This window comes from Saccostrea cucullata, unplaced genomic scaffold (assembly GCF_032062105.1).
Source record: "Saccostrea cucullata isolate Sc308-1 unplaced genomic scaffold, CSIRO_AGI_Scuc_v1 ctg289, whole genome shotgun sequence".
Lineage (NCBI taxonomy): Eukaryota > Metazoa > Mollusca > Bivalvia > Ostreida > Ostreidae > Saccostrea > Saccostrea cuccullata.
Genome location: NW_026933175.1, coordinates 238,192 through 265,744, shown reverse-complemented (window position 1 = coordinate 265,744; position 27,553 = coordinate 238,192). Strand labels below are relative to the sequence as shown.

General features: G+C 34.1%; 2 protein-coding genes across 3 annotated transcripts in view; one reads left to right on the top strand and one right to left on the bottom strand.

The window, feature by feature from the left end:
* Positions 1-27,553, top strand: part of LOC134237506 (CD109 antigen-like) — a 164,484-nt gene that overhangs the window by 66,364 nt on the left and 70,567 nt on the right. The window lies entirely within an intron of this gene.
* On the bottom strand, positions 606-25,850 carry LOC134237495 (FMRFamide receptor-like). Of its 2 annotated transcripts, XM_062719582.1 has the most exons (3): positions 25,470-25,850; positions 3,273-3,481; positions 606-2,735 (listed from the first exon to the last, which is right to left on the bottom strand). In XM_062719582.1, exon 3 carries the CDS (start codon positions 2,301-2,303, stop codon positions 1,152-1,154), a length of 1,152 nt encoding a protein of 383 aa, XP_062575566.1. In that variant the 5' UTR covers positions 2,304-2,735; positions 3,273-3,481; positions 25,470-25,850; the 3' UTR covers positions 606-1,151. The 2 variants fall into 2 exon arrangements, with proteins under 2 accessions (XP_062575566.1, XP_062575565.1); XM_062719581.1 differs by lacking the exon at positions 3,273-3,481.

The following is a 27,553-nucleotide window of genomic DNA, read 5'->3' as shown; positions in this document are numbered from 1 at the left end:
ACTTTATGATCTAGATTATGCAAGAAAAATAAATCATTAATCTGAGATCAAGAATGACAAAAATATTATATAGTATGCAAAAAAAACTTGTTTAATATCATGAAATATGGCAATACACCAAAATAAAATGCAGCAGCCGTACTGGGCTGAGCTGGTTACCCCTGTATATATGGGAAAAGACAGCAGAATGGAACAACACAAACACATCGTAGACACTGGTTTATACCTGCTTAAAGAGGCTCAAGAGTGCCTTGACTGGTTATCCAATGGAGGTAGCATATGGTAGACAAGCAGAAATGATGATGACAAAATGAAAAGTCAGGAGCTAGACTGCATTCTTGGAGAGCAGTTACATTTATGATGGGGTTGGAAAATTATCGATTAAAAGAATTAATTTTTCAGTGTTTTGGTAATTCAAGTATGAGTGATCTTCTGCTACCAAAAAAAGCTAGATGTAGTTTATTGAATTTTTGCCTCGGACATTTATTTAAATAAGACATTTGACTCCTGAATAAATTTTCAAACTTTATAAGAACATTTTAATGTCACTAATGTTGTAGTACCCATAGCTTTTCTGTCGAACTTGCACAACCAAGAGAGAAAGCTTCTGAAGGATATTTCATTAAAACTCTTTGTAGCCAAAAAAGTTGATAATGGTGCAAGCCAATTTTAGTATTAATGAAAAAAAAATATTTTGAAATTGTTCACACATGTCTCAGAAAACTTAAGCAGTATCTGACTTTGAAAGTCAGAAATGAAGTACTGAAATGTAATTCTGTTAGTCTCTAGGTAAAAAGTCATCAATTAGCCCCATTAACCGAGTCCTGATTAATTTTCAAAGAAGTAAACCATCATGGTAGCTTTCTTCATGGTCAGGTGAGTTGTCTGGTCCGATTCCTTTTGCGTCACACTGTGTAAACTGGATTTTTTATCTGTTTTTTCTGACATTAGATATGGTGTTTGTCCTTTATAGAGAGAAGCACCACTGTCTGTGGTTGTTTTCCAGTGTCTGACATTAGATATGATGTTTGTCCTTTATAGAGAGAAGCATCACTGTCTGTGGTTGATTTCCGGTGTCTGACATTAGATATGATGTTTGTCCTTTATAGAGAGAAGCATCACTGTCTTTGAATGACTTCCGGTATCTGACGTTAGATATGGTGTTTGTCCTTTAAAGAGAGAAGCATCACTGTCTGGGGTTGTTTTCCAGTGTTTGCGGAGGATCTCTCGCGCTCTTCGTTGTGTCGAATTGCTCGAGGGAACGAGCAGAGAAATTCGTGTAAGGTATGCCGAAATGGAGCAATGATGACATAATATAACACAAAGTTAACAGAAAAATTGATGCACTGTAGAGTATTGGTGATATAAGACACCATGGCATACCTAAATCCTCTGTCGTTATTCAGAAGGGAGATAAATTTGGTGATTTCTGAGGGCGCCACTAGGATAAAGAAGAAGATGATGATCGTAACCAGGGTGATGTTAATGCGACGATGAGCTGACAAACAGGAAGTGTCGTCACGACTGTGAAGCAGGTGGAGCTGTCGACTCTGTCGGAGGGCGCGTATCAGCTGAATGTTACAGAAAAGTAAAATCGACAGAGGAATGAAATTTCCAAAAACGGCCCAAAGTAGTTTCAGAGTATACTGAAAAGAGGGCTTCATAAAAAGGCTGCTTGGCTGTACGGTGGTGTATCCCTCCTCCATGCATTCCTTAGTTGTAAAATGCCACATCGACACCAGGTTAAACGCAATAGAGATTACAGCTACTACAGATATACCTATACTAACGTTTTTGATGGAGATAAATTGTCTGGAGCGGAATGGATGACAGATGGCGAGGTATCTCAACAGTGCAGTAAGAACCGTTAACATGGTACTGCTGAAAATGAACATGCTGATGATGGCCGAGTTGTACATGTAATAGTACAGCAGGAATTCACTTTTATGGTAGACAGTCTGTGTCAGGGTTTGAAATCCAACAGGAATGGTTGTTATACAGAACATCAGGTCGGACACAGCTAGCGACACCAAACAAATCGTGGTACAATATTCAACCTCGTCTAGCATGCCTGTATTCTTCTTCTTTGTAAAGATTATGACGTTGAGAATGTTTCCCAGAATTCCAAATGAGCACACGGTAGGAATGATGATGCTATAACAGTAGTAGTTCATGGTCTGTAAGATCTCTCTCTGTTCTGGGGACACGATGGACACAAAGGAACTGTTTGGTTCTCCCATTGGTTCTCCCATCTCTAACACTGAACAGTTTAAATCTGCAGAGAAGGAGGTCTCGTTGGTCATATCTGATCGAAAATGTCAAGTCACCAGATGCAAATATTCCTTGATTTAGTTCAAATTTTTCTTGGAAGTTGGAATTAATTTGTTGACATATTTCCTTTGGTTATCATAAGATTGCACAGTCTTTAATTCTGGTTCTCCAGTTTAATCGAAAGGTAGAATCTTAAGTCCTTAGATTTTGTTTCCCTAATGGTGATCCAGCATATAGAAAGTATATAAATACTTTAGCTGTCCGTCGATTAAAGTCTCACCAGATTTCGTCCACTCTCTATCGAGGAGACTTTTCTCTATTTTCTTTTAAGACACTGATATGGAACTTTATTAGCACTAAATACAAAAGAGATGAAAACTTATTTTTGTTTCATTATAGGATCCACTTTTAGTAAATTTCCTAATGGAAGCTCAGAACATTGCTCTTGAGTCCACTGTGCCAATCTGAAAGATAAGGAATTAGGACTATGTTTATATCTTATAAACTTAAAAAAAACATTGTCACTTAGTAAAAAATAAATTCAACAACACTGATGCATTTGTAAAAGAAATGATGTAAATGGTTGATGAAAATAGTGGTTGTTTTCACAACCTTAAAAAAATCATAGTGATTGATACAAATATATCTGTGATCAACATCGTTTTTAAAATAATCATTCAGGGCATTTCAAAAGATGATTAAGGAGAATTTTGATTAAAATTAAAGTTCTTCAAAGTTTAAGGTGTGTATTAAAGAGTTTAATTACCATTAAAACATATTATGTATAGGAAGATTTGCTGTTATGGAAACTGCATGCAAATGACATTTATCTTTATTTATGTCATTGAAGGTCAATGGACCTAGCTAGTGCACTTAATTTTGTCAGTTTGGATATGACAGGTTTATATATAACTATAGGGGTTGAACAATTGTTAAGAGGAACTTAACTGACATCCTTATGGTCTTTAGTCATGATAGAGAAATGATTCCTCCCTCCCTACCTTTAGGACAACACCTAAATACATTAATATGTAGCAGAAACTTGATCCAAAGAGCCGTCTGATGTATCAGTTGACAGGCATATAGATCATTAGATCGAATGAGATGCCAAACGTCCAGTTTGATCCAACAATTTGCGGCCGTCAACAAGACATTGCTTGTCTCATACTGGAGCAGTGATTTACAGAATCGAGAGTGCTGGGTATTGTGTCTGAAAAAATCGTATCCCCATATATATTGCAATATTAAATTTTGTATTGAAATATATCACAATATAAAATTCAAAATCATTTTTGCTTTTTCCCATAACACAAACACAAATATCATGTATGATCAAGCTGCTGGGTTTTTTTTGTGGCACAAGACTTTTTGGGATCATGTTGGTGTAGTCAGATTCAGCTTTAACTTGTGTGCCATATTTTACTTGAAAAAAGGCAAGTATCTCTTTTTGTAACATTTTATAGTACAAGTATATTGAACTTCTATTGAAATACTGTGAAGAATATCTAGTTTAAGGTCTGTTTGGGTACAATCGATCCATTTGGGACAGAGTTATGCCCCTTGGACTTAGAAAAAAAATCAATTATTTTTGCGATTGGGGCATAAGTGTTTTACAAAAATCTCTTCTTTTTTTTTTGGCAAACCAATGCCCATCCCTTTTAAGGATATGTAAAACTTTACTTTCCTAAAGTGATAAATCAGGGTTGTATAGTATTTTTGTACAATTCAGATATTTTGCTCCATTTATTTATTGTTAAATTAGGATAAGAGTTTGTTTAAATCTTAACTTTAACTTGATGATGGATAAATTTAATGATATTGAAAGTTCAAGTACAAAAACCTAGGGACTTATATTATATAATTATATGAGAATGATTAATGGAGCAAGTATTTAAAAATTAATAAGTTCAAATTTATAGAGTAACTTTTTTGTTCAGAGATTAAAAAGGTTTACGTCTTACTGATGTTCCTTAAAGAACAGTTGTTTCTTATTTCAGGAGCAATGATTTAGAATGAGATAAGATAATCCAGGAAGAATTTTAGATCAATATTAAATTATTTTGGCTATATTAGTTCTTTCATTAAGATTAAATTGCAAAAAGAATGAAAATGGATTTCTTAATGATGGAAATTAACCGAGATAGAAATACAACATGCAATAAACAGTCTCCTAAACTTTGTGTCTATTGCACTATTTTACCTGATAACAGAAATCTGTAAACACATGTAATGCAAGTAAATCATATTTTTTTCATTTTTTTTTTACAAGCATAATATATCATTTTCTCAGTACAATTTCTCAATGTTCACTTTTTGATTCAATATTTAATTGTACTCATTAGCCAATAGGATACATTATTCTGGAAAAGAACAAATTATTTGCTAAAAATGTGATTCATAATAATTGTAATGAGTAATTATAAAGGAGACTAAATAACTTGATGTCGGTAATTGCACTTGAATGTTTGGAACCATTATCTGTTTGGTTGATTCCAATCTTCGTGAATTTTTATCTGACATAAAATAAATCGCTAAACACTTAAGTGTTATCATTAAATAAAATGTTGAATAATGTACAAACAATGCAATAATGAAAGGAAAATATTTATTTGGATTTTTTTTTGTCAAAGCCATTTGTAAATGATTATCTCAAAATTATAACCCACTTTATAATAGGAAACCTGGACTAAATGACATGCATGATTTACCAACAATTTCATGTCAAACCTCAACTTGAACCAAATGACTCGATGGTTAACAGTACATTTCATGTTTCAAAAAACTGAAATATCGGATATGTACCCCAGGGAAATGTGTTCATGTGACAGTGCAAGATAATGAAATTCCGGGAGTGGGCCTGCCACCTTTCCAAGTATCACTCTCGGTAAAAATGTAACCTGTTCCTTTTCTAACCTGGGTTAATATGCTAATTTCACTACTTAAATTAATTTTTTTAAAATTTTGTAGAGAAGAGAAATTGTTAGAAGCTGATCATCGAATGTAAAACAAGGAAGTAGAAGCCCTATTGTTTAATAAAGTGTATATGCTTCGAAACATAGAAAATAATGTCTAAACTGGGTCTCACAAAATTTCATGAATACCTAAATGGAGAAAGACAACATATTTTCATATAAATTAGGAGATTATATTTATTCAGAATGAACGAAACACTGTCTTTGATCAGTAAAAGTGTCTAATATAAACAATTATTCCTCCCTTTCATGTTCTTGAAGGGTGCTTATTTTTTTCTCTGAGCTTACCCCCCTTTCATCTATTATTCATTTCTTGACAGAAAAATACTGAAGATAAAACAGGAGATTTGGAAGTGGATGTTTATTTTTATTCTGTTGTACTCTTTACATGGACCATAAACTGTAATATTGTTATTTGCAAGGCGGCAAATAAAGAAAAATGTGTTAAGGGGGGTCTTGTGATTTTTCATATTTTATGTAAACCATCATGCAAGCCGACACTGAGACTGCCTGTAGTTTATCAACAATGTTGCATGTTGGGAATCATTTATGTAGATGCATTATGATGTATCTAAAACACACTGGGTCTTTTAAGAGAACCATTTCCTGCAAACACAGTACATGTTTCATGTTTTCAGTACTGATTTGTTGTTTATATGGTAAAAGATGGCAACAAAGTTATATCCTTTTAAATCCTTTTAGCAGTATTTTCTCTTTAAGAACAGGGAGATCAAATAATGCTTCAGATGGCTTTCCATAATCACCATGGTTATTGCTCCGAACATGTGAACTATTTTTTTGTCATTTATACATGATAGTCAGGCAGCTGTCCATGGAAGGTTTCTTCATGTCCGTTTTAATTCAGAGTTCCATGCAGTGAAATTCTTAGAATGTGATTAATGTTCAAGGACCAATGAAGACAGATCTCCTCAGGAGGCATGATTGACCTTGTAGGGAATGATTCTTGTTTTGTACGATTAATGACCTTAGAGCACAACGAATAGCTAAAAGATAAAGGAAGGTTAAATGGCCCTCATAATGCCCAAAACACCATCCTTATCTATCAGAAATTACATCTTCCCCAATTGCATGTATAGCTTCTATTAGGAGCAATTATTCCAATTTCGGCTTTTTAACATTTTTCAGTAAACTTGTGCAATTGGTAGGGGCTACTATCTGGTAGTTGATATTTATACCCCTCTCCGAAGGAGAGGGGGGTATACTGTTTTACCCTTGTGTGTCTGTCTGTCTAGCTGTCTGTCTGTCCGTCTGTCTGTGTGTCTGTCCTTAACAAAGTTTCGTCGCAGTTTCCTCAGCAACTACTCCTCACAGATGCTTGAAATTTTAACACAATCTTCTCTTAGGCATGCCATACGGTGGGATACATTTTTGTTAAAATCCAATGTCAACTTCCTCTTTGTCTGTGTGTCTGTGTGTTTCATACATAAAAAATTTTCGTCGCTCTTTTCTCAGCAACTACTCATTGTAGATGCTTCAAATTTTAACACAATCTTCTCTAAGGCATGCCATACGGTGGGATACATTTTTGTTAAAATCCAAAATCAACTTCCTGTTTGTCTGTGCATCTGTCCATTTCATATATAACAAATTTTCGTCACAGTTTTCTCAGCAACTATTCATTGTAGATGCTTCAAATTTTAACACAATCTTCTCTAAGGCATGCCATACGGTGGGATATATTTTTGTTCAAATCCAATGTCAACTTCCTGTTTGTCTGCGCGTATGTCCGTTTCATACATAACAAATTTTTGTCGCAGTTTTCTCATGAACTATTCATTGTAGATACTTGAAATTTTAGTATACTCTTTGTTGAAGCATGCCATATGGTGGGATTAATTTTGATGTCAACTTCATATTTTTAGCTCTACTGGTCAGAGACCAGAAGAGCTTATGCGATAGTAAGGTGTCCGTCGTCCGTCCGTCTGTCTGTCTGTCTGTCCGTCTGTCTGTAAACAATTTTTCAAAACGCTACTCCTCCTACAGTTTTGGTCCGATTTTAATATAACTTGGCACACAAGTAGACTACACTAAGATACATAAAATAGTGCATCGGTTTTTGATTTCGATGAACGGTGTTGCCATGGTTACTAAAAATAGAATTTTCTGTGAAATTCCTTTAAAACGCTACTCCTCCTACAGTTTTGATCTGATTTCAATATTACTTGGCACACAAGTAGACTAGACTAAGATACATAAAATGGTGCATCAGTTTTTGATTTCAATGAACTGTGTTGCCATGGTTACTAAAAATAGAATTTTCTGTGAAGTTCCTTTAAAATACTACTCCTTCTACAGTTTTGGTTAGATTTCAATATTACTTGGCACACAAGTAGACTACACTAAGATACATAGAATAGTGCATCGGTTTTTGATTTCAATGAACGGTGTTGTCATGGTTACTAAAAATAGAATTTTCTGTGGAATTCCTTTAAAACGCTACTCCTCCTACAGTTTTGGTCTGATTTCAATATTACTTAGCACACAAGTAGACTAGACTAAGATACATAAAATAATGGATCGGTTTTTGATTTCGATGAACGGTGTTGCCATGGTTACTTAAAATAGAATTTTCTGTGAAATTCCTTTAAAACGCTACTTCTCCTACAGTTTTGATCTGATTTCAATATTACTTGGCACACAAGTAGACTAGACTAAGATACATAAAATGGTGCATCGGTTTTTTATTTCGATGAACGGTGTTGCCATGGTTACTAAAAATAGAATTTTCTGTGAAATTCCTTTAAAATGCTACTTCTCCTACAGTTTTGATCTGATTTCAATATAACCTGGCACACAAGTAGACTACACTAAGATACATAGAATAGCGCCTCGGTTTTTGATTTCGATGAACGGTGTTGCCATGGTTACTAAAAATAGAATTTTCTGTTAAATTCCTTTAAAATGCTACTCCTTCTACAGTTTTGGTTAGAATTCAATATTACTTGGCACACAAGTAGACTACACTAAGATACATAGAATAGTGCATCGGTTTTTGATTTCGATGAACGGTGTTGCCATGGTTACTAAAAATAGAAATGTCTGTGAAATTCCTTTAAAACGCTACTTCTCCTACAGTTTTGATCTGATTTCAATACAACCTGGCACACAAGTAGACTACACTAAGATACATAGAATAGCGCCTCGGTTTTTGATTTCGATGAACGGTGTTGCCATGGTTACTAAAAATAGAATTTTCTGTGAAATCCCTTTAAAACACTACTTCTTCTACAGTTTTGGTCTGATTTCAATATTACTTGGCACACAAGTAGACTACACTAAGATACATAATGCAGTGTATCGGTTTTTGATTTCGATGAACAGTGTTCAATTGTTACTAAAAATAGAAATGTCTGTGAAATTCCTTTAAAACGCTACTCCTTCTATAGTTTTGATCTGATGGCAATGGCTTCTTTTCTCATCCTTTGGTATAAGTACAAACCAGTAGAGCTACAGTCTTGACAGAGACTTCTGGTTCTGTGCATATGCCTGTAATTGAACTTGTGTATATTAACATGATAGTGTTTATTTACATCAGAGCGGGGGTATTACTAGTGAGCATTGGCTCACAGATTTCTTGTTTGTTCAATAAGCAAGGTCAGATTTTCCTGCCACATTGTTAAGATGTAAGTTATTGTAACAGTGGCACTTGGACTTTTATGGGGGCAGACTTTAGATTTTTTTGTTCTATGATGACGTGAGATTTCTTTAAATGTTCAAGAATTGTTGCAATCTCACCTGAACCAAAGGCTCAATGAGCAATTTGATCAAAGAGTGTTTGGGACCCATCTGTCTGTGCCAATTGTGTGTCATATGGCATATTTTAACTCTTCTCTTCCGGGTTAAATTCCACCAAACAAAAAACATCATTTGATGAAAGAGATTCAAGTTGAATAAATCCTCTGTCCTCAAGGAAACAACTCAGGTTTTATATATGTGACCCCAGCCCACCCCCCTCCCCATGGGTGGACCCAAGACTTCTTGCTGAAACAATGCCAGCCCCCTTAAATTCAAATTGTGGTTCTGTCTCTATACACATAGCCATACACCACATTAGAATTAGGTCATTTAGATTATTACATGCATGTTTCTGATGTAAGTTAATAACAATTTTGGTTCATTTATACTTGGTCTTTAAATATTTTTCCTGGAGAAAAATGGCAGGTGCCCTATGTTGAACATCAACTTGATAGACTCATTATATACAGTATTGAATGATAACAATTTCCTTCAGTCCAAAAATCATTTTTCTCCAGCGTTAAGAGCTTCCTTTAGATGAATCTACTTTAAGTCATTCTCTCTGAGGCCATTGACTATAGGCAGCTGGGTCAGCTTATATTGGACTCTTTACAATTACCTTAAAACAGCTGCTTCAGTAAGAACCACACAATACTACATGTACACCATCTTCCTAATTAGCTTTTTTAAAAATTGCTAACATTCATGTGAATACTGTGCACTATGCAGTTTTCTTTTACAAATTCTTTGAAATAAATTTTAATTTGCGTTGATTGTATTTTTTAGCTCACCTGAGCCGAAGGCTCAAGTAAGCATTTCTGATCACATTTTGTCCGTCGTCCGTCTGTCTAGCTGTCTGTCTGTCTGTAAACGTTTCACATTTTCAACTTCTTCTCAAGAACCGCTGGGCCAATTTCAACCAAAATTGCCACAAAACATCTTTGGGTGAAGGGGATTCAAGTTTGTTTAAATGAAGGGCCACGACCTCATTCAAGGGGAGATAATTGGGAATTAATGAAATTTTGGTGGTATGTTTTAAAAATCTTCTTCTCAAAAACCACTGTGCCAGGAGAGATGAAACTTATGGGGAAACATCCTCAGGTAGTGTAGATCCAAGTTTGTTCAAGTCATGACCCCCGGGGGTAGGGCGGGGCCACAATGGCCAACCAAAGTTTTACATATAGAAATATATAGGAAAATTCTTTAAAAATCTTCTTCTCAAGAATGAAAAAGCCCTAATTGATTATATTTATATGGAAGCATCCTCAGGTAGTTAAGATTCAAGTTTGTTCAAATCATGACCCCTGGGGGTAGGGCGGGGCCACAATGACCGACCAATGTTTTACATAGAAATGTATAGGAAAATTCTTTAAAACTTTTCTTCACAAGAATAACAAAGTGCTCAGGTGAGCAATGTGGCCCATGGGCCTCTTGTTTTTTTTCTCATTACATAACTAGGAATTTGATCTTTTTTCATAGTTAAAAAAATCAATGCATGCATGGACATTTTCTGTAATATTGGTATTAAGGAATCAAGTATACTTGAAAGAAAATTCATTATTTCACAGGAAATTGAATTCACTGAAAAGTTCACAAATTTCCCTCTTTAAAAATCAATAGTGTATGTACTAGTATATTGCATAACAATTACAGGTTGTAAAAATTTATGTAAGTCTGTTATGATGGTAATGTACTAAGGTCTACATTTAAGTTCTACCCACAAAGTCTGCACTCTTATTTTGGGACGTTTTGTATGCTGACGGTGTGACCATCAGGGTGAGCGCTGATACCTTTTCAGTTTACTGTATAGGTATGGTATTAAAAAGAGCTTATGTGATCTTGAGACATCTGTTGTCCGTCCGCCTAGCTGTTTGTCTGTCTGTGAACGATTTTTCAAAGTGCTACTTCTCGTACAGTTTTGGTCCAATTTTAATATAAATTGGCACACAAGTAGACTACATTAAGATACATAATGAAAGATCATCAATTTTTTTTATTTTAATGAATGATGTTGCCATGGTTAGTATAAAAAAAAGAAACTTCTTTGAAATTCCTTTAAAATGGTACCTCTACAGGTTTTGTCTAATTTTAAAATAAATTGGCACACAAAAAGACTACTCAGGGATACATAATATAGTAATTTAGAGCATTCATTTTTGATTTTGGTGATTGGTATTAATAATTGCCACGGTTATAAAAAAAAAATAGAATTTTTTGGGAAATCATGTTTCTTTAAAATGCTTCTCTTCCTTAAGTTGTGGTCTGATTTCATTATAACTTGAACCACAAGTTGTCTACAAACTTAAATATATATACTTTTTTGCATGTTTTTTTGATTTTGATAAATGGTATTGCCATGGTTACTAAAAATGGAAATTTTTGATAACATTTATTTCAATCTTTAAAAAAAAAATTAGAGCATTTATGTTCCATGTTTTTCCTCTTACATGCATTGGCATGGGGAATTTCATATCTAATTCAAGGAAATGATCGGAATCGATGCAGTGAATCCAGGCCGTTTAATGAGCATTGTATTTCTCACAGGGTAAGGGTTCGGAGCTGTGGAGCAATAATAAAGGATGAGAAAATGTGTTACGGAGTACCGCAGAGACCTCAGCTCTCAAGATGAATGCCGTGATCTGCTATAAATGATTACTAGCAGAATTGATTTCAATTTTGCGTTTTATTTTATATTCCACATTGTAGGCAGACATTTGTTCTCATTACCATTTTTCTTGAAATCCTCCCTTGTATTGTTTTGACTTCAGAGGTTAATAAAATCTTCAGTTACTCAGTTAAAGTTTTACATAACATCAAACATTTCCTATATTTCATGCACCGTTGAATTATTTGTATTAATGTGCATGGTTTTTTTTTTCTAGTAAGGATATTAATTGCTGTTGTCAGAAATCAATTAAAAGCATTAATAATGTCCCATTAATTCTGATTGAGTTAATTGTCAGGCTGATAGATGCGTTATCTCACAGCTGTAGCTCGGTCTTAAGGGGAAAAGGAAAAATAATCACAGTGAAGCGGTTTCTCCTTATACTTATGGTCTCACTTTGGGGACAGTAACAATGGATAACAGGAGAATTAAAATACCATGAACTAGGAAAAAGATGCTTCATTAAAGAAATCTAGATTTATACAAAAAAGTACTAATGTGCAAACTACAGTGTATAATACACATGATTTTAAAGAAGAACACAGTACATTGAATATTAAGGATGTTGGATTTTCTCAATACACTCTAAAGCAAAATGTAATACATTTTTAAATACTTTAATTACAATTTCTTAGTCTTTTTCTAACTTAAAGCTGAACACGACTTGTAAATAGGCATACGCCATTTTCTATATCATTATCTACGATACATCAACACCAGGGTATACTCTTCAGATTCGTCACACCCACAGGAGTCTGAAGTTTTTATCGTCAAAAAAAAAAAATCCGGAAAAAAATTTCCCACCCTCAACTAAAAAAAACTCCAGGATGGCAACGTGTTTTGGGGGGACCCACCTAAACAAATAGATCTGGGCTTGGCCAGAAAAATCTCGCAACTAATTCAGTATCCGGAGTGATTGTGTTATTTATTCAAGTTGAAAAATCCAATCTGCTTGACTACTATGGGCCATTTCTAGCCATTTTTCCACTTTGACAGCTCATCCTGGACTCCATGCCACTAAACCGGAAGTGATATCGCAGTGAATATTTGACGTAATATTGAAGAAAAGAAACAAAAAAGGAATTGCATGTAAAACTTCATGTATAATATTATGTTACCATATCTGATCAATAAAAATCAATTTTTTTTATACAAAATAATGCCTGATAAGGTTGCTAAGTCTAGCTGTTTGGCTCTTTGTCGACTTGGCTTTTTATTGATTTAAATTTGGCGCCTTATAAAAAACTGAATTATCTGTCCCTGGTACATATCGATATATAAGTAAAAAAAAGAATTTATAACTTTTTGAAGTTCTTTTAAATATATTTAAAATAACTGAGTCAAATTACGTTGAACAATTATTTATTTTATTTTATTTGAACAAGCTTTTATAGACGTCAAATATATACTGCGATACGACTTCCGGTTTAGTGGCATGGAGTCCAGGATGAGCTGTCAAAGTGGAAAAATGGCCAGAAACGGCCCGTAGTAGTCAAGCAAATTGGATTTCTTAACTTGAATAAATAACACAATCACTCCGGATACTGAATTAGTTGCGAGATTTTTCTGACCAAGCCCAGATCTATTTGTTTAGATGGGTCCCCCCAAAACACGTTGCCATCCTGGTGTTTGTTAGCTCTACTGGTCAGAGACCAGAAGAGCTTATGCGATAGCAATGCGTCCGGCGTCCGTCCGTCTGTCTGTCTGTCTGTCTTCTGTCTGTCCGTCTGTCCGTCTGTCTGTAAACAATTTTTCAGAATGCTACTCCTCCTACAGTTTTGGTCTAATTTCAATATAACTTGGCACACAAGTAGACTACACTAAGATACATAATTCTGTGTATCGGTTTTTGATTTCGATGAACGGCATTGCAGTGGTTACTAAAAATAGAAATTTCTGTGAAATTCTTTCAAAATGCTACTCCTCCTACAGTTTTGGTCTGATTTCAGTATATCTTGGCACACAAGTAGACTACACTAAGATACATAATTCTGTGTATCGGTTTTTGATTTCGATGAACGGTGTTGCCGTGGTTACTAAAAATAGAAATATCTGTGAAATTCTTTCAAAATGCTACTCCTCCTACAGTTTTGGTCTGATTTCAGTATAACTTGGCACACAAGTAGAATACACTAAGATACATAATTCTTTATATCAGTTTTTGATTTCGATGAACGGTGTTGCCGTGGTTACTAAAAGTAGAAATTTCTGTGAAATTCTTTCAAAATGCTACTCCTCCTACAGTTTTGGTCTGATTTCAGTATAACTTGGCACACAAGTAGACTACACTAAAATACATAAATCTGTGTATCGGTTTTTGATTTCGATGAACGGTGTTGCCGTGGTTACTAAAAATAGAAATATCTGTAAAATTGTTTCAAAATGCTACTCCTCCTACAGTTTTGGTCTGATTTCAATATAACTTGGCACACAAGTAGACTACACTAAAATACATAAATCTGTTTATCGGTTTTTGATTTCGATGAACGGTGTTGCCGTGGTTACTAAAAATAGAAATATCTGTAAAATTGTTTCAAAATGCTACTCCTCCTACAGTTTTGGTCTGATTTAAATATAACTTGGCACACAAGTAGACTACACTAAAATACATAAATCTGTTTATTGGTTTTTGATTTCGATGAACGGTGTTGCCGTGGTTACTAAAAATAGAAATATCTGTAAAATTGTTTCAAAATGCTACTCCTCCTACAGTTTTGGTCTGATTTCAATATAACTTGGCACACAAGTAGACTACACTAAGAACATAAAGAGACTTTATCAACGATCATTACTCTATTTATTGCTGTTGTAAAGTTTCAAATCCCAGCTGCTTAAGTACTTTTCTCTAAGTTCAAACCAGTAGAGCTTCAGTCTCGACAGAGACTTCTGGTTTTAGTTGAGGGTGGGAAATTTTTTCGGACTTTTTTTTTTTTTTTTTTTTGGACGATAAAAATTCAGACCCTGTGGTCACACCTGACTGCTTTATTGTCACGGGTATCGGTGTGGAATGGCGACCTGTGTTCGTGCTGGTTATCTTGCATTACCTTTGCTTACATTTCATTGCAGTTATGTGTATCTGTGTGTTTGTATACTGCACTGACCTGTACATCTATAATTGTAAGTTTCTTTGGTATCTTACTTTCCTGCATTAGACGAAGTATTGTTTTATCATTGTCGCTACTGAGTGCTGTATAGCATATGTCCGTCTACACCGGTGTCAACTGATTACTGAACAGTGACAAAGTCCTGCCCTTTATATAGGGGTCTGCAGGTATATCAATACTCCGAACAAAAATGGCAGACACATTCCTTTTACGAATCATGTTCAGCTTTAATAGAAGCTCAGAATGTACATCAAAGTCAACCTTGGGAGACTCTGAATTCATATTTCTGTTCATTCAAATTCATATTACAAATTACAGCTCAACATCAGTTTCTCAAACATCCATACTGCGCTATGGTTTGACTGAGATCAATTTTTACTTCAGAATGTAAAAAGTAGAACACACGTTTAAAATGTTTCATGCAGCAAAACCATATGCGCATGTTGTATGTAAACCAAATTAGATGAGTCAACAAATTGTTTTAATTATATTAAGCATATTTTATAAATGATATGAAAAAACTTATAGTAAATCTGCCTTAGGAAAATTAAGTGGTCATCAGTTGTCAAATATGTGAAGAGGTGGTTACATGTGCCAAGTGCTTCAGATAGAATGCAGGGCTCTCGATTTTCTAAATCTGGGGCCGATATTTGGCCCCGTTCCCAATGCAAAAAAGGTACCTTTTTTCCCAAAAGAAAGGTGTAAATTTCCCAATTTCCATAGCAAAATATAATCAAAAAATAAAAGTCCATGAAACTTAATCGCAAAAAAAACCAACAAACAAAACACACTTGCAAATGAAAGTGAAACTACGACTATTTTATTAGTTCGCGCCAAATGCATTCGTAAACTGGTTCGGGGAACCAGGTTATTGTTTTTACAAAAATGTGTACTAACTAATAGTGCAGAGTATCTTGTCATGTAGTTTTGACAAAAAACATCATTGTGGTTTCAAAAATAGACATTTCATTTTAACATTAGTAAGCTGCACCTAGAAACATACCCACGCTTTGGCATGTTCAGTCTCGTGCTATATTGGTAAGAAAAGTTGTCCATGTAATCGAGGAAATTCGGGACTATGTGACTAGCAACTGTCACTCAGAAAGACAGATAACCGCAATATCAACACTCAAAAATAGTTATGACAAAGCTAATGTACTTTCATAAATAGCCTACGTACCCATGTTTGTTCTGTTTAACTGTTTATTGAAAAACCATGCAGAGTTAAATTGATGACAAAATGCTAGAAAAGCAAAATTTGAGGATTTTTTAAAATGAATTTTGGTTATCCAACTTTTCCCAAAATGACGATAATTTTCCCAATTGGAACGGCCCCGGCCCCAGTCCCAAAAAGTGGTGTGAGAGCCCTGGAATGGACTCTGGTTGGCCACAGCTGATCAAGAAAATATAGTCTTCTGGCAAAGATGTCCTCATGAAATATTAAACCTTATTGTAGGTGTTAAGGACATTATCACCCACGCTATAAAACAAAGACTTAGTAAAGGTCAAGTAAATAAGAAACGATTCCCCCCTGGAGTCGAGGAAGGAAATTTGCCATCACTGAGAAGTGAAATTTTTTACACTGTTAGTTTCTTATATGTCTATAGATCAAACAAAAATGTCATGTACAGACTAGCTGAGACAATTGTACGCCCAAAAGTAATTAACCAAAAGAGGAACCATTGGGAAATAGCTCTAGAAATTAAAGAATAAAGTATATTTTTTTGTTCACATTCACAACTTACAGCATAGGAATTATGATATAGCATTGGCATTGATATGTATTAGGTATAAATCCTTTAAGCTTAATGCTATATTTTGCAGTGAGATATTATTATGCCCCGCCATGAATACGGCTGGGGCATATAGTGTTCGTCATGTCCATCCTTCCGTCCTTCTTTCCTTCTGTCTGTCTTTCCTTCACACTTTGCCTTTAGCTCTGTTCAAAGCTTAGTTTAGTTTCAAAGAAACTATCCAGGATGTTTTCATCAAACTTCTCATGCTGATAGATATTGATGAGAGCTTTGCAACTGCATCAACATTTTTTGACCTTGACCTTTCCTTTGACCTTGACCTCACTTTTCTTAAATTAGTGTTTAGCTCAGTTTTAAACATACTGTTCAAGATGGTATTATCAAACATCACATGTTAATACATACTAATGAGAGCTATGCAACGGCATCAGCATTTTTAACCTTGACCTTTCTTTTGACCTCTTGACCTCACTTTTCTCAAATAAGTGCTTTGCTCAGTTTTACAGATACTATTCTAGATAGTGTTATCAAACTTCATGCGCTGATACACATTGAAGAAACCTATTCAAGTACATCAACATTTTTTACTTTGACCTTTCCTTTGACCTTGACCTCACTTTTCTTAAATTGATGTTTAACTCAGTTTTTAAGAAACCATCCAAGATATTTTTATCAAACTTCGTTAGTGGATAAATACTGATGAGAGCAACTGCATCAACATTTTAACCTTGACCTTTTCTTTGACCTTGACCTCATTTTTCCTAAATCAGTGTCAAACTTCATATGCTGATACATACTGATCTAAGCAATTCAACTGCATCAACATTTTTTACCTTGACTTCACTTTTATCAAATTATGTTTAAATCAGTTTTAAAGAAATCATTCAACTTAATATGTTGATACAAGTTGATGAGAGATATTCAACTGCATCAACATTTTTAACCTTGACTTTTCCTTTGACCTTTGACCTCACTTTTCCTATATTAGTGTCAAACTTCATTTGCTAATACATATTGATGTAAACAATTCAACTGCATCAACATTTTTGACCCTGACATTCATTTGACCTTTACCTCAATTTTATCAAATTGGTTTTAGGTCAATTTTGAATAAACCAGTCACATTTTTTCCAACTTCATATGCTGATGAGATTTTTTCAATTGCATCAACATTTTTTGACCTTGGCATTTCCTTTTACCTTGATCTCACTTTAAAGAAATTAGTGTCAAACTTCATATGCTGATACATACTAATGTAAGCAATCCAACTGCATCACTATTCAAGATATTCTGATCAAATTTCATACAGTTATACAAATTTTCATGTTGCATTACTAATATACCCTTGGCAGGGCATTCTTGTCCTATGGACATATTTCTAGTTTCTAAAATATGTTGTATCATACTTAAATACTATCATTTCAATCTATTTTTTGTTAAGATTCTTTGCAACATTTTCACATAAACTAGATATAGCTACAATGGATGAGCATGATTATCAGACATGCTGTATTTTTTGCTTTAAATGTGACAGTTGAATGACTGTTATTTATGGCAACTTGTCAGAAAAATGATGTAAATATAAAAAATGATCGAATTTAATTTTTAATGATATTTGCAATCTTTGTACAAAGATAAGGTTTACCATTATTTTAATTCTTCCATGCACACCAGTACCAGTCTGTTTATGAAAAATAATAACTGAGGGATTTGTTTGTCGTTCCTGCTCTTGTGATGCAATTTGATTTCTAAAGGCTAAGTTATCACTTGAAAAAAGAAATGAAATAGAGATTTTTTAGAGGTCGCCTACAGTTTTCTGTATTTTGTGTAATGCTGTCAGGTTTTCTGGAATCGATTAATCCAACAGTTCTGAAAGAGATCTTTTGTTTGGCAGAAGGAAAATTAATAATACCTTAAAAAAAAGTTACAGTGTAAAGAAAGTAGGTGCTTTAGATGGCGATTTGGCAGGAATAGTGCCGGCACATGAAAAGAATAAAAAAATATCGATTTATACATATTTTTCTAAACCTAGCCAAGGACTATATTTAATGTTAGTGTAAAATGGGCAAAAGTGAAGTTGAATATGTTTAATTGTCCCCAGCGTTTATGAAAGCGAGGGGGCATTAAATCTCATCCGTAGGTCAAGCTCAAGCTCAAAGTCAAAATAGAGTTCAGGCCATAGCTTAAGTACCCTTTGATATTAGGACTTTAAACTTATAACATAGAAAGAAGGCATTGAATACAAGATGCACTACACCAGAACTTAGACCTTGACCTCTTTCTTACTTCAAAGTTAAATAGAAAAATAATATGATTTGACCATAACTTGAGAACCTTTGACATTTAGACTTTAAACTTAGAACATGCAGAGGACACATAGAAGAAGGGTGCTTGTCAGCAAAATTTTTGACCTTGATCCAATTTTTATATGGTCAAACTTTGACATCAAAATAGAGTTCATGTCATAGCTTAAGTACCCTTTGATATTAGGACTTCAAATTTGTAACATAGAAAGAAGACATTGAAAACAAGATGCACTGTACCAGAACTTTGACCTTGACTCCTTTCTTTGTTCAAAGTCAGATAGAGAAAAACATGATTTGACCATAACTTGAGAACCTATGACATTTAGACTTCAAACTTAGAACATGGAGAGGACACATAGAAGAAGGGTGCATGGGAGCAAAATTGCTTTTACCTTGATCCAATTATTGTAAGGTCAAGGTCAATCTTGGACAAATTGATGTATAATTAGATGTCAATTCTTGATGCCATTTCCTGTATTCAAATGCCATTATTTCCGAATTTATCCTTGCTTACGCTTTTATGTATTTTGCCTATTGGTTACATGTTTCAGAGATATTAGGATTAGTCCTTGCACACCACTTGTCATGGATTATCCGCAGGTTTATGTAATGTACATAAACGTTATTGTTACGTCACAATACTGTACGTTATGTTTCTATAGTTAATAACAGAGTCTAAAATAAACCACTATATGATCAAGACGCATTTCTATTCTTTCCACAACAATTTTGGTTATGTCACGGATTATCCGCGGGTTTATGTAATGTACATTAACGTTATTGTTACGTCACAATACTGTACGTTATGTTTCTATAGTTAATAACAGAGTCTAAAATAAACCACTATACGATCAAGACGCATTTCTATTCTTTCCACAACACCACTCAGCTGATTAGGATTAGTCCTTTTTAAATAAAAATTGCTTTGAGGGTTAGTCCTCGCACACAAGTGGAGTTATTGGGGTTAGTATTGCACCTACCCAAGATATCTAGATATCTATTTAGTTGTTAGGCTTACACACTTTTTGAGCAATTAGGGTTAGTTTTGCACCTATCCGAGAGATAAGGGTTAGCTTTTGCATAATGATAGTTATTAATACTTATTTTAAACCTTGGTATGGTGCGGTATTGTAGTTTGGCGTATTAGTACTATGACGTCATAAACATTACTTATTTTCAGTAGGGGTGGGACGATACACAGATCTTGCGATACGATACGCATCTCGATATATGAGCACAATACGATACATATCTCGATATTATGATAAATTATAAAACTATTTATAAAAAAAAGTATTTTAGTTCATTTTTTGTCTTGGCATTAATTCAACATGATAAATTATAAAACTATTCAAGAGAATTAGTATTTTATTTCATTTTATTTTGGTCTTAACATTCAATCAGCAAATAATTCTATATCAAATCATGTGTGCTTTGAAATTAATACTTGAAGTTCATAAATTTCATTGACTAAAACTTTACATGTACATATTATTATTACCAAATTTCTATTAACAAGTTGTTTTCAAATAGTTGTGTAGTTCATCAAAGAACACTGAATAAAAATTCATTTTAAAAACATCACATTTACATTATTATTAATTGCTGAAAGTCTGTAGCTTAGTTGAGATTACAAAAATAAGTACGAGATGGACTAGCTTACAAATCAAATGTTTGGGAAACGATACTTTCTGTGTATAGCACGCTTAACATACTGAACTGTTCTTGTCCAATCATCCGAGGTTGCTTAAAGTGAAAACGATTTACCCCTTATCAACGACTTATTAATGTCTACAGTGTGTTTTCAATATCAACATCATCTCTTCGCTTCGTACAAGCTGCCATTTTTCAAGGACAGGTACTTTCATTTTCAATTTTTGGATAGGTCGTTTGTGTATCGTTTCCTACCGATATTTGAATGCTTGTATCGTAAACCGTATCTTAGAGGAAAATATCGGTATGTATCGGTGTATCGGTATATTGTCCCACCCCTAGTTTTCAGCACCATTGGGGTTTGGCGTGTCAAACCATCAGGCTTTGGCATAGGCCATCACACTTTGGTGTGACCATCTGACTTTGGAGTCCCATTGCAATTTGGAATCCTTAACATATATATGCCAGATGCACACATACAACTGAGGACATTCAAAATTATAAATTCCATGCTGAAATGAATTGATCAGATATTCCAAAATGGTATGAATTAATCAGATTGACACTGTATTACAAAACTTCCTGGACACTTCCCTGTTTTTTGTACTCACTCATGCAACTTTCATGGCTGCATATGTATGAAAAAGGTAATACTGGTGGCAGTATTGTTACATAAGTTAAAAATGAATTGTTTCTTACAATAAATTAGACAGGAAATGATCACAAAATCAAAGAATATTCAATGGAATTTAAAATCATTTTAACTTTTATTGGCTAACTTTGCAAGTCATGTCTTCCTGAATGAGTTTTTAATGGTAGTATGTTAAATCCTTAACGGAAAAGTTGATCATGAAAAATTCCTGCAGTAGGACAGTGGTAGGATATGGCTGATCCTCTGGGTATGAATGGAATTAATAGTGTATCAAGGAAGATTTATAAAACTTCCCAGGGGTGTTGGAGGAGGTTTTCCGCGTAGGCTGATTAAAAAAAATGATTTAGGTTAAACATGACTTCCGTGATGAACATGCATACCAATATTTTCTTAAATCTCGGTTGTTTCTGGATAAAAAATTTTTACTGTAGTCATTATAAAGCTTGATTATACCCACCACTTGAAAAGTGGGAGGGTATAATAGTGATTGGGATGTCCGTCTGTCTATTACGTTTTAGGGTATCTATCTCTTATTTGCAACTCCTCTAGTACCACTGAATGAATTTAATGATACTTTCACAGAATCTTTCTTACATAGTGCCACTGTGCACTACTTATTTTATGCCCTGTTAACACGGAGAATTTAATTTAAATTAAACGTTAAGTTACAGCAATTCAAATTTGAATGGCGTTCACACGTAGAATTTAATGCGAGTTAATTGAATTCGAACAAATTTACTGCACATTAAATTACTTCGCATTAGCTCTGTGTGATCGCTAAGTGAAGCTAATTCAAATTAAATTTTGACACATGCGCAAGGCCAGAATTGGAAAATTATGTTAATTACTAAACTATGTACAAAAAATGCAGTAACTTTGATGATTGTGTCAAATGGATCTGCTCTGCATACATGATGTGATTTTTAATTGATGTCATAATTGCCTCACTGAATAGCCTTATTGTAGAAATAAAACTTTAATTCGCATCAGTTGACTTTGCTTTAGCTGTGGTGTGAATGCAATTTGATTCGCATGTAATTTCAGATGCATTATTAGGTTACCTGAGTAAACTCAGGTGACCTACTGCTATCCGTTTTTGTCTGTGGTCGTTCGTTGTTTGTCATTCGCTGTTGGTCATGCGTTAACATTTGAACATTTTCAGCTTCTTCTCTGAAACCGCTGAACCAATTCAACCAATTTTGGCATATAGTATCCATGGGTGAAGGGGAACAAAAATTGTGAATTTCATGGTCCCTGCCCCCTGAGTATTAAATAAACTAACCAAGTACATAGTTATGTTGAATAAGGCTGCTTCTTCCAAAATTGTGAATTTCATGGCCCCTGGGTTTGGTGTTCTGGTGTTAGGGTGTGGTTATTGATTATATCTTGAAAATGCATAATTTCTTAAAAAATCTTCTTTTCTGCACCTGAGTATTAAACCAATGAACTATGTATATAGATATGAGGAGGAAGGATGCTTCTTTGAGATTTGTGAAATTTCAGGCCCCCTGGGTCAGGGCTTCTTGTGTTGGGGGGAAGCTCTAATGTTTATATAGTGAAAATGCATGAATTCTTTGAAAATCTTTTCCTTTGTTCCTGGGTATTATGCCAATGATCTAAGTATATATTTATGATGAAGAAAGCTGCCTCTTCCAAAATGGTTAATTTCCGGACCCCTGGGTCAGAGGTTCTTGGAGGGGGAGGGGGGGTTACATAGTCTGAAAATAAATGAATGCTTTGAAATCTGCACTTTGGTATTAATCAACAATTTATGATGAAATAAAATTTTTAATAAAATTTCCAAGATTTTGGCCCCAGGGTAATTTTTTCCTGTGGCATGGGGTGCACAACTGGTTATAAAGTGGAAATGCATTTTGTATTTGTTACTCTGATCTACCTCAGGGTATAAAGTAAACAAAGCAAGCATGCTAAGTGTATAGTTATGATAAGAAATGATGCCTCTTTCATAATTGTGAATTTCGCAGGTGACCTTTAAGGCCTGTTGGCCTCTTGTTTTACTTTGCATTAATTTACCTTGAATTAAACTCTCCTTGTGAACAGAGCATTATTTTTAACCCGACACATTATTAATTTTGGATTTCCCATAGCAAAACATGTACACTGTTATTCATCCTAGATTAGTGAAGGGTATCCATCTCTTATCCCCAACTCTTCCTATACCGATGAATAAGATTTAATGATACTATCACATAGTGCTTTTATGCACCATCTATTTCACTTTTTGATCAGACACTTATTAGCTCACCTGGGTCTTAAGCAAGCTTTTCTGATCAAAGTTTGTCTGTTGTGTGAACAGAGCATGTTATTAATTTTGGATTTCCCATAGCAAAACATGTACATGTTATTCATCCTAGATTAGTGAAGGGTATCGTAATAAAATTTAATGATACTTTTACTTTTATGCATTTTCATCTCTTTTCACATTTTCATCTCCTTCTCAAGAAAGACTGTGCTAGTTTCAACCAAACTTACCACAAAGTATCCTTAGCTTAAGGAGAATCAAGTTTTGTTAAATGAAGGGCCACAACCTCTTCCAAGGGGATTAAAAACTAATAGCGTCTTTTAAATACTTCTGATGAAGAACCACTGGGCCAGGAAAGGTGAAACTCATGTGGAAGCATCCTCAGGTAGTGTAGACTCAAGTTTGTTCTAATCATGACCCCCAGGGGTAGGATGGGGCCACATTATAAAACAATTGTAACAAAAAAGTCCGTCAAAAAATATGTAAGCATCCTTAGTTATTGTAGATTCAATTTTGTTCAAATCATTCTCCCTCTTATGCACTAAGCTTTTCAATACTAAAGCGATTTGTTGCTTTTTTCCTAGCCAATGCTCAGGTGAGCAATGTGGCTGGGCCTCTTGTTGTGGGTCTCCCAGAGCAAAATATGGACTTTGTCAATATAATCATATATATTGGGAGACTGGGGTATTAGTTAGTGATCTTAGTGCTCAATGTGAGTATACCTCTAGTTTAATAATTTGAAAAGATTTTATTCCTGGTTTAATTGAATTCTTGAATCAGTTAGAATTATATTCAAAAGTTTACAATTTCCATGGGGTAAAAATGTTCTCAAAACATTTTTGGATTCCAGATATTTCTGATTGAATTCATTTTGCAAATTCAGAATATTGGTAATTAAACGTAGGCTTATGGGAAATAAAGAGTAAGAAGAGAAAGCCCCCGATTAGAATGCTGTCACGTTAAAAAAATGACTTGAAATGTTGAACTATTGTAATTTTGGTCCATAAGCAAGACATGGAGACTTGAACAATTGGCGCTAATGTGACAAATGAAGAATCAAAGCATTTGCAAAAATTTGACTATTGAGTGAGCAATTTTAGCAGCTATATTTAGTATCTAAGCATTTACAAGAAGTTGACTAAGTGCATGAGCAATTGTGGCAGTTATGTAAGTATCTAATCATTTACAGAAATACTTGCTAAGTTAGAGGTCATATTTGTGGCAAATGTAGCTTTCCAAACATTTTGTGTGAGATTTTTCATAATGAAGATTTAGGGATGTAATTTTTTTTCTAGATTGAATAAAAAATATGTTTAAATCATTTGTGCGAAATGTTATCTTTAGAACACAGTTTAATACATTGTTTTTGTATAGGATTTGTAATGCTGATCTCCTTGAAATGAGCATTCCGACGGCTTGCAAAGGGCTTTGGAAAAAAATTTTTAAGAAACAAAATGAAAAGTCTGCAATAACCAGAACAAATTGTAAACATCTTTCCTTCCACATAAACCCCAAACCACCCACATGAACCATCCTTCACTAAGAAATGAAATTTAATACATAAATTAAAAATGAACCCTCCCTAAAAGCAGGTCCTCCTAAATTAAGACCTCTCTTAAAAAAAAAAAGAAATGAAACAGACACCCCCCATACACACACAAAAAGGGGGGAAATTGAAATTAACAACCTCCCCCTCCCAATACCTTTATCCCAATTTAAGAAAAAATACTGCATATAAAAGTATTAACATTTAATGCTGAGCTAATGCAACATTTGTTCTTTAAGATGCAATATGAAGAGGTTTTTCAATAAATTTAATTTGAACATTATCTAGGTTATATTTATAGAAATTTTCAACTACTGATGACACATCTAATATCTTTAGTATTTATTATGTAAATTTAATCTTATTGGATTCTGATTTTAACAGTTGAATATGGAAATTTGACTTTTTAAAAAAATTCCACCAATTGCAAATATAACTGTTCATTTAGATGTCAAATTTATCTATTGCTTATTTGAGGCACATGAAATTCGACATATAAAATCTATGTAAAACAACTGAGTACTTACTTAATGAAACAGAAATGCAGTCCCCTGTCCCTTGTGCAGCCTTTTGTTTTATGAAGAGAGAGTTCAGCATGATCAATATTAAAATGAAGAGATTTTATATGGAGACCTGCGTATCACATCTTTCTACAGAATTAACGGGGCACACTTCAACTGTCAATCACAGCAGCTCATCTCATAATAGTCACTGAGCAGAAAATGTGATTGACTGGCAAAAGTACTCTATTGTCGTATTTTATTACCCACAACAAACCCCTTCCTGTTCCAAGAGCAATGATTTAGTAGCAAGGAGGGGTAATTGAATAGAACTTCACAGAAAATTTCTGACCTAGGCTCTTATGTTCCATGCATCAGAAAAAGATATAATTAGAACATAATTTTTTCTGTCTTTACATCATGTTCAGAATTCATTAACAAGTAGGTCTTATATAAAGGCCAAAATGCAATGAAAAAAAAAATAATTGGATGCTAGTTTGACGATGGTTATTTTGCTTGTATTAGCTTAATAGTCTGAGCTGTATAATCTCAAACTTTTCTGATCCTCTGCTGTCTGGTAGCTGTATGTCTGTCTATCTGTCTGTCTGTAACTATTTATAGAGGGAGTTACTGTTTTACCTTGTGTTTCTATCTATCTGTGTGTCTGTCCATCTGTTTGTCTGTAACTATTTATAGAGGGAGTTACTGTTTTACCTTGTGTTTCTATCTATCTGTGTGTCTGTCCATCTGTCTGTCTGTAATTTTTTATAGAGGGAGTTACTGTTTTACTTTGTGTTTCTATCTATCTGTGTGTCTGTCCATCTGTTTGTCTGTAACTTTTTATAGAGGGAGTTACTGTTGTACCCTTGTGTCTCTATCTAACTGTGTGTCTATTTAGAGGTCCATCTGTCCATCTGTAACTTTTTACATGTGATCTCTAGAATCACTTGATCAATCCAAACAAACTTTCTACAAAGTAACGTTTGGTAAAACCGATTCAGATGTGTTCATGCATATGAAGGGCTACACATCTTCCATAGAGATTACCCTGAGTACAGTAATGCTGTATCATTTTGTTAATACTGCAAACTGAATGTTACTCACAGAACTTTTAATAAAGGAATCTTGTTATCTGTTGTCTTAATTCTTTTGACATATACTATAATATAGAGAACTTCTTGAGAAAAAATCATGTTCAGATAAGAACTATTGTTCAAAATGTATTAATTTTGATATTAACCATATTGTCAGTGTACAAAAATAGGACATTTAAGTTCCTACTGGTAGATATATTCACAAATAGAGATGGTTGTTATGTAGATGAGTCTCTGTGCAGAATTCATTTGACAAAATAATGGAAATTTACCATCAAATATCTGATACCCAGCTTTAAAGTATATCTGATATGCATTTGGAGTATTTAATATGATAAGTTTGCTTGATTGAAGCCCTTGAATGTGCAAACGTTTATTTTGTCGCAATTCAGAATGTCATCCCTTTACTTGGATGCAGTAATTTTTTCCCTCTGAAAACATCTAACATGATTATCCAATTTGAATTAGTCAGCTAACCTTCTTACACTAAAAGGATCTAGATTTAGAATAATAATGGAGTAGGGGATTATCTTATGTTAGCAGACAGAGAGAAAGGATTATAGCGTATTCTAAAATTAATTGAAAATAGCAATTTATCTGTCATCTTTTACGCAGTGGATGCCTGTATGTCACACCTTTAAGCGGCAGCTTGCTCTTTGATTAAGGTTTCATTTCTGTTTTTTATTTTGTAAAAATAAAATATGTAAAAATTGCAAGCATTAAAAATGTAAATTAAATTTGTGTTTTATTGTCGCTGAAAATGTGTTCGATTTCTGAAACCATTTTATATGCAGCATTCACCTATAAATTAACTGCTTGCCACGAGTTTTACAAGGATCATCAAAGATAAAGATTCACCAATAACAATGCCCTTTTGATTTTAATTCTATGTTTAAAGGTGCATTTGTCATAATGTTCCTGTGCAGGAACTCAAATGAAAAGTGCGTCTCATGTGGGAAAACTAAGATAAATAAAGGAAAATGTCACTTCACAAAGCATTCCCATATTGATAAATCA

Excerpts from the sequence above, each read along its gene's own strand:
- LOC134237495 (XM_062719582.1), bottom strand. The coding sequence starts at position 2,303 with ATGACCAACGAGACCTCCTTCTCTGCAGATTTAAACTGTTCAGTGTTA.